General features: G+C 41.2%; 1 protein-coding gene across 1 annotated transcript in view; it reads left to right on the top strand.

The window, feature by feature from the left end:
* Positions 1 to 14018, top strand: part of LOC107193885 (gamma-aminobutyric acid receptor subunit beta) — a 143394-nt gene that overhangs the window by 118015 nt on the left and 11361 nt on the right. The window contains 3 exon segments of the mRNA XM_015583421.1: positions 11250 to 11387; positions 12527 to 12622; positions 12625 to 12657. Coding sequence (XP_015438907.1) covers positions 11250 to 11387; positions 12527 to 12622; positions 12625 to 12657 — 267 coding nt within the window.

Here is a 14018-nt window from a genome sequence, read left to right as displayed (position 1 = left end):
GGTCTGATCGTTCACCGGCCATTAAATCATTGTCTTTCTATCAATAAGTTCGGTAATTGTATCGCTTAATCCGGTGGCCGCCTGCTCGGTACACACCTACTGCTCCCCACGTTCTTTATAACAACCGCGATATTATCGATGCTTTCCGATACGTAAATAAATGATGAAATAGCCGGTGCCTGGGATGCGCTTAACCCTCCGAGCACGGAAACATGGTCGCCGGTCCCTATGTCATTTCTGACCCCACACCGATATTCCACTACTACACAGCGACAGCGAGGCTCGAGCGCGAGACCCACACCGATATTACTACGCAGTGGCGGTTGCTCGAGCTCGAGCCACCGTCACCATGTATACAATGTAATGATTAGCTGGTGCCACATTACATTTGGATTTTCGTGGTTTATATTACACTAACTAGAATAAAATCTCGCGAATTATAAAACAAATTATATTTATTAGTCAATACTTCTGCGGCGTCTTGGCTCGGTCGTTCGCATGTAAACAAACATCGGTCGCTATGCGATTTACACGACAGTTCCGTCACTGCGTACGTGTCGCTCTCGAGACCGCGTGTCCCCACTCCTGACTCTGTCACTGTGCGCATGTCGCTCTCGCGAACGCGTGACCCAGGCACCGTGCTCGGAGGGTTAAATTACAACCGCAAGCGTCGCCAGTGTGGGAGGGGGGATAGGGCATAATGGGGCTCGAAATAGGGGAAAACAAAAAGTGTCGTGAAACGCATCAGATGCCTTTGATTAGACCGTGGATTACCCGCGATTGGTAATCTATACGGAGGGGTGGGGCGGTGAGGGGGTGGGAACACAATGGAAAAAGTTACGTCATAACTCATTCCCGACTAAAAGATCTATATTAAAAGTCACTCGTTTGCAGGATACGACGAAAGGCCGAGGAAGTCGGACACTCGAGATATCAAAGTAACTTGAACAAGTTCATTGATTAGTTTCGCGAAGTAGGAAGCAGGATCTCGTGTCTCCGGCCTTAATTGCTCCAGAATCCCCCCCACCCTTCTCCTATGGCAGTACCGGAATTATTAGCTTCGTTAGAAATATTTCTGTCCTGATTCGGCTGCGACCACACATGTTCCTTTCCACGTCCCGCAGGTCAGTACGATGTGAGGTGTAATTAATGGCAATAAATATCAAGTAACGATACTGTAACACTTAGGTGAAAGAAACGGGAACGCCATTCCCGATGATCAGTTCGGATTGTGAATCGGCGGATTGAAGACGATGCGCGGCGTCGACCGTCCGTAAAATCGATTTTAATTCATGGCGTAACGCGTTCCCACCGAAAACGATAGAGATCGATCCTCGACGAGATCACGTATTTTGTGTCTTTTTGGTGATTTTAATATCCGTCGAATTCGAGGATTGCATCCGTCTAATTAAAACGTTGCTAGTCCGACTTTCGCATCCCGGAAAAATCTTCGTTAATCGTGGCTCCGAGAAAAAAAAAATAAAATAAAATAATCGATAGGCCCCACTCGTGTCATTTCCCCCGGACACGCCGATCCAGCGATTCGCGCGGGAATGTAATGAATCTACACCCCGTCGAGGTATTAATTAAACTCCACCGAACGGGCCACGGTATTCATCGGTATCGATATTTTTAATCTTGTTATCGGTCGACGTTACAGTATTCGCTCGTTATTGGCCGCTGATTTATCGACGCAACGCGGACCGTCAACGACAACTTGGTCAAGCGTTTGGTGAATTATTTCTCCCGCGTGTGAAAGAGAGGAAAAATAAACAAAATGAAAGAACTAGAGGGGACCGTTATTGGTAATTTGTTGTCGACGGCAATTTATTCATTTCGACCCCTCCTGGGAAACATTGCGCATTAACGTTTGACCTATGTTTCCATGGTACGCGTGGCCTTCTGACGCGTCGACCAGAGAGTGGACGTGCAATTTGCAGCAACTCGAAACGAGACAGGTATTGAGCTCGATCACGCGCAGAGATACGGTTGATCGTTGATCCACCATGGTGGGATACATACCGAGTCAAACGACGTTTTAGTAGAGCGAGAGCGAGCACATCTTTGTGCTGAATTTCACACGAGAAATATAATATAACAGAACACAAAATCCTTAGAGAGAAAGAAACGAAAAGACAGAATCGAGGTCGTAGAGAACAAATCCATGAAGAAAGTACATACGAGTTTCTGCATATACATATATATATACAGGGTGTATCACCTAACTTGATCACCTCTAATAATGACTTAACGGTACACTTTATGACAATTTTGAGGCGTGAAACTTATATGACATCAAGGGGCACATTTATAAGGTACGTGTTATTTTTTGTGGATGGAGGCATTTCAGAGATTTCAAGGTCACCTTGCTTTTTTTAACGGAATGGCTTCTTTTTGTATCACAGATCGATAGAGTATCAAATTCTGTGTAAAAATGTGTTGACCTTCATACGTCCTAGAGCTAATACTTAACGATATATTTATAAAATAATCACTGTATTGAAATCGCTGTATTGAAGTTGAGGGGCATCATTTTACTGGAGGGGGGGAGTTCCCCTCTGGAATCAATTAAAACAGAGTAAACATAACCTAAGCAGAGGCTCGGCTTCGGGTAAAAAACAAATTTATAAAGGACTGAAATCCTTTCCGTCTTGCCATAAATGCTTCGAAGCGGACCCGAGTACGTCGCACTCATCGAGACATTACTGTACGTATTAAAAATTATTTTGTAAATATCTTATTAACTATTAGGCTTAGGATGTACGAAGGTCAACACATTTTGACTCCGAATTTGACACTTCTTCGATCTATGGTATAAAAAATAGGTTATTCCGTAAAAAAGTCAAGGTGACCTTAAAATCTCTTAAATGCCTCCACCCACAAAAAAGCACGTATCTTATAAAATATACCCCTTGATGCATCATGGAATCAATATACATCATAATGATTAAGTTTGACGCCTCAAAATTTTCGAAAAGTGTACCGTTAAGTCATTATTCGAGGTGCTCAAGTCAGTTGAGACACCCTGTATATATCTTCGATCGAAATCTGCGTGAACATAGTATATATAATACCGTAATGTATCGTAAAACGTAATTTACGAGCATCCTCCGAAGGGTCTCCACTCTACCAAATTTACCACTGTTGTGAACCCATCACGTCGGCCTTAGCGAACGTGTAATTTCTCCGCACCCACATAGTACTCGTGGCGCATCTAACGCGTTGTATTTCTTCTCTATACTTATCTCTATACTTAAAAATTAGCGTGTATAAAATTGAACAACAAAAACAAATTATAAAAAAAAAAAACAGAAAGTGTCTAGAATTCGATTTGTACCAATGAAAAGAGGACTACGTGACAATCGACGGAGAAATCGCACTGAACTTGAGATAAACCATGCACACGCACGTTTGTATATAACCAGAGTTTCCGATCGAGAAATAACAAAACGAAACAAACAAACGGTCAAAACATTGGTTCCAATGACGAAAGTCTTTAACGAACGTGTGCTATTTTGAATACCGTCACCACTTTGCCACTTTCACAAGAATACCACCACCATCACTACTACCACCGCCACCACCACTGATCATCACTGTCACACATATCAAGCCCGCCCAGCCCCAAAACCCATTCTGTGCGCCGTTAAAAAAAGCCTCCGACATATAGCACTGAGCCTCGTGTCCGGGGACGTAGTAAAGGGCCGACGACGGCCAGCCCCGAAGGAGGCTAAAAACACAGAAAAACAACGACGTGTCGACCACAGGTGCGACCGAATTAAAACGCATTGTGCATCTAGCCCTGCGCATGTAAGAACGAAAAAGAAACCAAAATAAAAAAAAAAAAACGACTGCCCAGCATTTCTAGCCACGACATGACGACGTGGCCCCAATTCGGTATGCATATTGATTATCTTGGTTATGATCTTTGAAACCGACTGTATACTCCCTTCCCCCAGTTACTTCGTCACCCACATTCCCTCTGACCACTTTTTTTGCGTTTGCCTAGATCGTTGGTAGATTGGTGCATTATCATATAGATGAGAGTCGGCATGTGTATTTGGCACGAGCATATTATTACGTTATGATGGTTTTGATTCCGCTCTATCCAGGACCGAATTTCGATCGCATTACATTTCAGGTAGACTCGCGATTATAATGATGATATGTGACTTTGTTACACGGGTGATTTACGCAAGTATGGCATTCGAGAATATATGTTACAGCTACTTATTGTGTTTTTTATATTTCTGAATGAAATCGACCTGATTGATAAGATGGTGCAAATTACAAGACTCTATTTGGTTCAGGTTGTCTGGGAAATAGGAGCAGTTAATTTGATACTAAACTTCGAATTAAAGAAACGCAGGTACAGAAAATGTATTAGTTTACTTATGCTTTCTGTTTCGTATATATTTTATCACGTTCGCTCATATATGTGAACTAATGTTGATAATTTGTTGCGTTTATTGTAAAATTATTTAACATGACATATAACAATAATGCCTTGATATTAGTTCATGCTTCAATTTTTATTGATGGCCCATCAATATTTTCTTCTTATATTGACTGAAAGCAATGGTGAGCACGATTTTATTAAAGAAGAGAAAGAAATTTCAGCCAAACATTTATCCGATTAAATAGTTATTCAAATATACGTTTTTTTATTTAACATGGAATTTATATTTTCAAATACTTCGGAATTAAAATTGTGTTGCATTTATTTAACGAACACCAGATAGTTTATTATTAAGGTGAGCTAATAGTGGAAAAATAAATCATTATATATTTTCTATCACCAGCATAAAAACATTTATATTGTATTCATCAGGCTTCCTTGTTGAGAATTGAATCAAAGTAGTCCTCAATTATGTAATTTAATGTATTTTATCATCGTTATCATGTTCGTATAATGCTTTATGTTGCCTGAACAAGATCGTATTCGAACACTTCTCCATATAAAAATTAGGCAAGTCATTGATAATATGACTATTTAAATAATATAAAATTTCTTATAGGAATAAAAGTTTGTAAATTCGATATCTAAATCTGATTTCACTGATGGCTATTGTTTTCTCCAATCCACGAAAAGATCACAGCTAATTCCGATTTGAATTCTATTAACGAGGCATTATAGTAACACGAACGTTTTTAACAACAAATTACGTAGACAAGCAATTTGGAAGAGAGTCCACTGTAAACCTAACAATATTCGAGACAATTTTCTATATTATAAACCAAAATAATAGAAACTTTTTTCTCAAGATTAGAAGTTTCTACGTTACATTACATAATTTACATCAATAGAAACAAAATTCGCTATAGTTATAGATCAAACTTTACAAACTAGTAGATCAAACTCCTCGAACAGCAATCTATTTTACGAAACTTTGTACGTAAATACGAAAGTTCTCTCCGGGAGTAAACGTATTAACATGTTTAGTACCATGTGAAACATTCAGGTTACCTGCCATGTTTACGAGAAACAAGACTTTCTGTGTTCGGCTGGTAACTCTTAAAAACTCTGCTCCGGTTCAATGTTGAACTGAAACGCGGCGGAGAAAAAAAAATGGAACTGTGAAGAACTTGGGAAGAAAGATACGACCTGACAGCAGTAGGGTCATCGATTTCAAGCAGCTTGTTTGTGGTGAGTCTAGAAGGAAAATGGGGGGATGTTTGTCAGAATTTGTGCCGATGTATGATAAATTATTAAACCATATCAATTTTAGTATTTCAAGACACCCAAAATGCAAAGACGTAAACAGTCTACATACAGAAATAAATAAAAAATATAAATTTCAGCCATCATATGAAACTTGATGGATTCGTTTTTCCGAAGACTTATTTTGAATCTTTCAAAATTGACTTTGGGCAACGAAGGTCAAATCAAATTTTCTGTAAATAAACGTTTTATATGAAAACATTAATTTTGTAAATTAAAACTAGAAATAATTACTTACGGCCAGAACTATAAAAAAAAACTTAATATTAATCATCAAAATTAATGTTGTACTTAAACTATTGTTTGATTACTGATACCATCGTTTATAAAATTATTTTATAATATTTATTTCAAGATTAATAAATATTTTCTTGCATGTACAGCAAAAATCGGGGGCACACATCTTTCGTTCTCTTTCTGGATACACTAAACACAAGTTAAAATCAGAATCCACAACCTCGCTATTTTTTCACATTTATCCATTTACTTTTTCAATGGTTAACGATTTAACAAAAACCATTCTCCGAGTTCCCATTACGAACACTATGTTCACGAAACACGTACTATCCGAAGAATGCCCGTCTTGAGTAATTCTTGTGCAAAACCGTACACACGTAAGAATCGCGAAACAGGTCGATAAGCTTGATTGTCGCGGGGCGTTCGTAAATATCACCGTGATAAATTCGGTCCCGGCTTAACGGGATCCAATAACGACTTACTTTCCGAACGCGGAGAATTCCGAACGGGAGTAAACAACACAGTAGTAGAAGAGAAAATCGGAAAACCCGAAAAAAATAAAAAAGAACGAAAGAAAAAGACAAGAGAAACGGGAAGTTAAATTCCGTGTTCAGAATTCGTGTCACTCGTGAAGCACAAAGCATGCGGCATTTGGAATGACGTACAAAATTACGTGGCTTGTGGCATGCGTTTGTGTACGCTGATGCATGAGCGCGCGCTCGCTCGCGTATGTATATGTAAAATACACGCAACGCGTGTATATATTTCGACCAGACTACTGTACCCCCCCCCCTCCCCCCAAAATCCCGCACCACCACTGCATGCCGAGGCACGAGAGAAACGTTTTTTCTTCGCTTTTCCATATCTACTTATACACTTTCCACTTATCGTCTTATACCTAAACTTTGCTACGACCACCACGACATCCCTCCCCCCGTTAATCTGTTAATGTTGCCACAACCTTTCTCTCTCCATCGTATTCAACGGCCACCACTCGAAATTTTCCTGGCCCCTCTCCACTCTCCACGCCATAACCCACTCCTCCCGAAACCCCCCAGTACCCACTGTAATGCTTAACGTTTCCCCAGTCTAAGACATCTTTATTGAAACGTTCTCGACGGTATATATATATATGTATACATACAGGATGTCCCAAAATAGCTTCGACTCCCGGAAATGAGAGGTTCCTGGGATGATTTGAAACAACTTTTTCCTTTGAAGAAATGTTATCCGACGCTTTGTTAACGAGATATTAACGAAAAACCCCAACCAATCAGAGCGAGAGTCTACCGGCAGAGCTCTCGTGGTAGCGTTGGGTACACACCGCGCATGTATCACGCAGTTCCGAACAAGCAAGTCGGCATGCATCGCAGGAAACTGCGTATACTAGTAATTAAAAAAGACGTAACAAACAAAATCATACTTTTTATCATCTGTCGTTTGTCATTTGAAGAAATTAATGAATTAGGCATAAATGGAGGAAAATTATGTGTAACGTAAAAAGACGAAAGAACATCTACTTATTTAAACAGAATGGAAAGTAATAATGATTTAAACACAGATGCTACGGAATTTGTAAATTACCTTTTCAAACAACGTATGAACGAAAAGTTAATCTAACAAAGAATTAACGAAAAGTGATCGTAGTTCGGTATTGATAATGAATAAGTTTCTTCAAAAGCCCGAAGAAACATTTACGTACAGAAACTTGCAGGATTATCGCTGGAAATAAGTCAGCTTATATATCAGCTTATAAGTCAGCTTAATAAGTAAGCAAGCGCGGTGCGTAGCCATCGCTACCGCAGGAGCTCCGCCGGCAGACTCGCGCGCTGATTGGCCGGGGTTTTTCGTTAATATCTTGTTAACAAAGCCTCAGATTACATTTTCGCTAAGGAAAAAGTTGTTCCAAATCACCCCCCGAGTGTCCCATTTCCGAGTCGAGCAACATTTTTGTTACACTCTGTATACTATGTGCATATATATACAGGGTGTGCCGTAACTAGTGGTACAATTAGACAGGGGGTGGTTCTACGCGAAAAAATAAGTCGAAAATATGGAATAATATTATTTTATTGCAGACTTCCTTTTCGTGGAAATCGAGCGTGAAGATTCATCTGTAACGTGTGTATTCGTGCTGACAATATGTAGTAACGGAATGCAATGAACAAACGCAGCAGTCCTATTCAATTGCACGCGTATACATCCGATTTTCAAACTTTTTTTTTCTCGAAAACAAAGCTTCTTATGAAAAATGTTATTCTACATTTACGATTCAATTTTCCACGTAGAAACACCCCCCGCTCGCTTGTACCGCCAGTCACGGGACATTTTGTATATACAACGCGCCAGAACGTACGACGATCGTCGGCGAAAAAAGAAAAGAAAAACGAGTATTGCCTCGCTACCAAAGTTCCCCGCGGAACGCTCTCGAGATAGTTTTTGCGGGGAACAGGACCACCACCACCCTCGTTCCCGCCGTCTCCCGCAGAATCGCGACGATTAATTGCCGCAATCTGTTTGACGGTCTCTCTTTTTCTCTGCTGTGTTTCTTTTTCTTCTTTTTTAGGACCGAAATGTTCGCTGTCTTTTGCGCGAAAGTTCGATACAGATGGCGGGGGTTTTAGATTGTCTTTGTTCGCTGATTCGGGGGGGGGGGCGATTATTTGTTTTTGTCCCTGACTGTATATACGTGCAGTCTTTCTTTCTTTCATTCACGCATGATTCCAAAAGATATAATAAACATTATTGTGGATAAATGTTCACTAGGAAATTCCCACAGAAAAAAAAGATATCTCACCAATTGTCTACCATTAATATTTATACATACATATATTTTACATGAACACAGCTGAAAAGTGAAAAAAAATTATTTTTTCCGGTATTACTAAATTTGTCCTTGAAGCGAAAGAAATTTGATTGGAACACACGGCATCTCATATACAACACCATATAAAGTAAAAACAGTTTATACTTTTATGAATTGAAGCAGTAATTCTGCGTAACGACTGGTAATTATAAAAATTCAGGTATATTGGAGTTTCCAATATTTTTTAATCCACTTAAAGAAAAACCAGAAAACAAACGAATTATTTCGATCAAAAGACAGTAATACCACGTTGGGAAACAAAAATCGGGGACAAAGACACAAATCACCTGCATCTGCATTGAACCGCCAGAATTTCCAAAGTCACGATACCATCAGAATTGCGGGTTCGACATTAAAAAAAAAAAAACAACGGAAGATACAGATCCGGCGCATGGACCGTAAAACAATGAAAACCGTCGGTTTGTTCAGGAATCGGCAGTAACGCAGAGTAGCGGACATTGTACAGATAAATCTGTCGGGTGTGGGTTGAAGCATTTCGCCTCCCTCCGGGTCGTGGAATTACGGGCGGTGACGGCATTTTCCAGGCCAAAAATGAGAAAACGGAACGGCGGCGGCGGGCAGCGATAGTATTTCCGTGTTCCAAAAACAACAGCAGTTAATCTCGAATGCTCGTTCGCGCGGGATCGCTTAATCCACGTTTCGCCGATGTTCGCGTAATGTGGCCGGCACCGCGATGGAATGCCACTTTGGTGCCTGGAATGCGGTGTAACGATCGTAATCACCTAAGATTCAATTACGGCGGAATGTTTCTTGGAAAGGGTGGGGGGGCGGTATGTGGGAAGGCGCGCGCGCTCGTAGCCGCGGACGAGGAATTAGGAACATAAATAGGTGTAAATTCCGATCGATCGCGGAAAATTCGACATCGAAACGCGAAGTTGCTACTCGAACCGGAAAACTTGTCTCCGCCGATTGAGATCGATACAGGAGCCAAACTTATACTACGCGCTAATGAGGTCTAGTAGGTAAAATATGTTTATATAAACTTATGCCCGAAAATGTTTTATTAAAAGTTAAAAGCATTTAAAGGTTTCTATCAATTGTTATGCCAACTATTATAAATATTCGAAAACCTATACATCTGTACACCATTCGATACATTTTTTAATTCGCTACAAAAAAATGTTAAGGTACTTGATTCGAGAAATGATTAGTTCAAGAGTAAAATTAGTAAAACTAGTAAAACTAGTAAGCAGGAACGGAAATATAGAGAACTAACGTTCTCCGTAGGTCCAATTACAGTAAAGTCGCTTTAACTGCGCGGTAAGGTTTGCGTACAAATTACACTGGCGGCTGCCCCTTCGTATTACGTTGTATTTACAAAAGCGAGCTGCCGAAGCTTGACGCAAAATTTACAAGAGGTTGAAATCGTGACCGTTCGCGCTTACTGCGCGCATGCAGTCCCGAGTTTCGCGCAGTTAAGGCGACGTTACTATATTACGCACTACTGAGAAACTGAAATTAAAATACCATAAACTAATGTTTATGGAAAATTTTAGGACACAAGTGCCTTCATACTTTTTTATAGCGAATAAAAGAATGTATCGAATGATGTATAAAGAAAATGCATAGTTTTTCGAACAGTTATTATAACTGCCATAACAATGGATACAAATTTAGGAACGCTTATAACTTTTCAATAACTACACAAGTTTAACTCGTAGTACAAGTTTGGCCCGATTTGTTTGGACACCCTGTAAATTTGTTCCTACTAAAATTCAGGAATCGGGGAAAAACGAAACGCTTCCGATAGCGGTAATAATTAATTTCCGTGGCCTCGATCCTCAGCGGCATATCGCGCGCGCCAAGTTTCGCGAAGGACTTATGGACGCGTGACGAGCGAAATAATCGAACGATAACGTATCGACGGTAGAACGACCATCGACTCGAGATGTCAAGAGACTCGAAGGGAGTCCGACAATGGCTTCTTGTCACGCGTCCATATAGAATAATCTAAACGCTACACACGCGCAACTAGACGGAGTGCTATCGAGTTCGATCGAGTCAACATCGGCTAAACGTGATTTTTCGTCGCCACGGTTAGCGACCGATTACAAACCCTTCGCTCATATACGCAAACGGTTTTTGCAGCTGCGAAAAAGGCACCCTACACCTACGCCATTGTACATAGAATAGTAATTGCAAGACCAGAATCCTCTCCTCAGTTTTCAGTGTACACTTAGCGGAGAGGGAATGGCCCGGCTTAGGGTGGCCCAGTGGAATATTTGCTTCTGTCTACAATTTCAATCCGTTCCAACACCACCCGCATACCCTTTTTATTCCACTTCTCGTACCTTTTTACCCCGTTTTATCATTGAAATGTACCCCAATCCGAAAACACAAAACTTGAGTGTCTAATTATTGTATGTTAGAGCGAAGATATTTGTGTTCTTGTTCTCCCGGCAGTTGGATACACAATGCGCGATATTCGGTACAAATGGAACGCCGGCCTACAGTCGGTCGGCATCTCGAACGAGGTGGAACTCCCGCAGTTTCGCGTGCTCGGTCACAGGCAACGACATTCAACCATACACCTATCTACAGGTAGATATCCCCCTCTTATTAGTTCTTCCATCTGAATCATCGTCCGAAGGCTCGCGCGATCAGATGTTCAGATGATCAACATGTATTTGTCACCTTGTGTTCACCGCGCGTGTATACGCTGTAAACACAGCTACCTGTGTTGTGGATCATACCACTTTTTTCTTTCCTGTTTGTTTTAAACGATTTTTCTGTTTGTTTGGATCTTCTATTTTTCTATTTCGTTTTATTTCTATATTTTTCCTTCTTTTCGACTCGCACCTCATGCACCTGTATCACAGTGTTGTTGCCCTGCCTGGCGAATACTTTCGATGATTCCCGATCGAAAGACGAGCTTGAAAAACCACTCGAATGAAATCCGTCCCCGGAGGGCTAGAATTTATTCGACCAATAATCGACCGATCGATTTCATCGATTTATAATCTACGAAACAAAGGACGAAGGCGTTACTCCCCTGAGTCATATGGGAATCCATAGCATCCCAATGTAGTCCTTTATCACGGTCCAAGGACGACGACGTACTATTTCCAGGCTGTATCGTTGATCTCTTAACGAATAATCCCCGCTTTCTCGAACGTTCCTCCGAGTGTGCCGCGATTATACATCGATAGGGGGGTCACAAGCCTCGGAACTGGTACGGAGTCAGCCTCGTGGACTCCCACCATCCACAACATCAGATCAAACCGACACGAGGGGCTCTCAGTGAAACGTATAATCCATCGGCCTCGAACATAAATAAACGGTCGTCCACGAGATCACCAGACCTAAAACAGAGGTAGGTCTATATGCGAATATAATCCGCTTACACGTCGCTCTGACGTTCGATCTCGTACCCTTTGAGGGATTATAAATGCGACAATTTATCTCGCGATGAAGACGATGAATCGAGAGAATAGAAACACAATATGAGAGTAGTGAAAGTGACACAAATGTGAAATCGAACGAAAAATGGAAAGAAAGAGAGTAAAATGAATCGATAGAGGGTGTGTGTGTGAGAGAGAGAGAGGGAGAGAGTGCGGACGTATTCGGGTGTTTTTTAAACGGGGTGCGAGGTAAGTGGAGGCCCCCTCGGAGCTGATACGCGATTTGAGGGCTTCCGCGAAGGTACGTACCAACCGCGGGGGGTCTCTCTATTTTTTCAGTCGGATACACGATGAGGGACATCCGGTACAAGTGGAACGAGGGCCCGAACAGCGTCGGTGTCAGCAACGAAGTCTCCCTCCCTCAGTTCAAGGTCCTCAACAAAATAATATTGAACCCTCGCTTTTAACGGGTATGGGTAAGGTGGAGAGACACGTGAGCGCTATCCGATGTCCCCGCAGTCGCGATGTTGCTCGTAAGGACGTTACTACCGTTCTGGTAATCGTCGATCGATCGATCAAGTATCTCTCTCTTTCTCGCGATCCCGTAGTCTGCGCGGATGTACGAGCCTGGTGGATGTTTCCGAGCGATTAGGCACGATGTCGATTCATCCCGTGTACGCTGATCCTTGCTAAAACGCTTACGGTAACCAACCGGTGTGTGACTATTATCGTCGATTGTGTGGTAGCGTCTTCGTGTCACACAGATCTCCGTCATTGTATCTTCATATTTGTTTGACCATTTGCAAAATAAATATTAGATAAATCTGTAGGTATAGCACCTTCTCAAACTATAGGGATTTTAAGTGTGACCCACAGTTGGTGTGCTTATGCTATACCCATCGAGGTCACAAGATGTGTCCTTTGCTACTTCTTCAGGGCCGTACTTAGTTGGTCCCATTTACTTTCTTTGACTACACGACTGAAATACTTTTCGACTCTTCAAATTTAGAATATTTGTTTTTCATAGAATATGAAACTATTTAAGAAATTTACTAGCTTCGTAGGATTTAATATTTGTCTGTCCGTTTTGGTACACGTTTATCTCTAGGCCGCCAACAACCACTGCCTGAAAATTACGTTGGCCATTACTTAGCGCTTGACTATGCGCCTTATGATACGTCTAATTTAGAGATCATCCAACGTTTTCCAAAAATTCACCAAGCTGTTGAAGATAACAACTTCCACAGCCTGACGTGAAATCCTGTGTATACAATTGTTCTCACTGGTCAGATTATTTGTCTCGTTAACTTTCAATTGTACTATAGGTACTTGTACTGTAAGTTCAGATGCGAAGACTTAAATCATCTAGTTTGGAATTCGAGGACATTAATAGTATCATTAGAATACACTGTGTTTCTGGTGTCTACAACTAAGTGGTTAGATATTTTTTTTCTGTTAATCCTACAGCCTATGTTGCAGTGAAATTCTACGATACCTTATAACGAGTAAAACTGAACGTCATTTTCACTGCGTCTACAATGGCCGCCGTTGATTCGTGAAAGGAGGATGGAGGGGAGCTATTTAGGCCTAGCCTACTCTAAATATAGACAGAGCTGCTGACCGTGTGTTTACACTCTGAATGGGAGAAGCCTAAATTGCTCCACCAACAGGAATCACTGGTGAATAGTATACCTATAACTCGCGGAGCATGATCCGAGAGCCCAAAGCTTCTGTAATCCTCAGGCGAGAAATTGGACTTGTAAGAAGGAGTGATACCTGAAACTCGAGCTTCCGAGGGCCGGAGAAGCTGAAATGTAGAGCACGGCAGGGG

This window comes from Dufourea novaeangliae, unplaced genomic scaffold, assembly GCF_001272555.1.
Source record: "Dufourea novaeangliae isolate 0120121106 unplaced genomic scaffold, ASM127255v1 scaffold34, whole genome shotgun sequence".
NCBI lineage: Eukaryota > Metazoa > Arthropoda > Insecta > Hymenoptera > Halictidae > Dufourea > Dufourea novaeangliae.
This window is presented reverse-complemented; position numbering and strand designations above follow the sequence as displayed.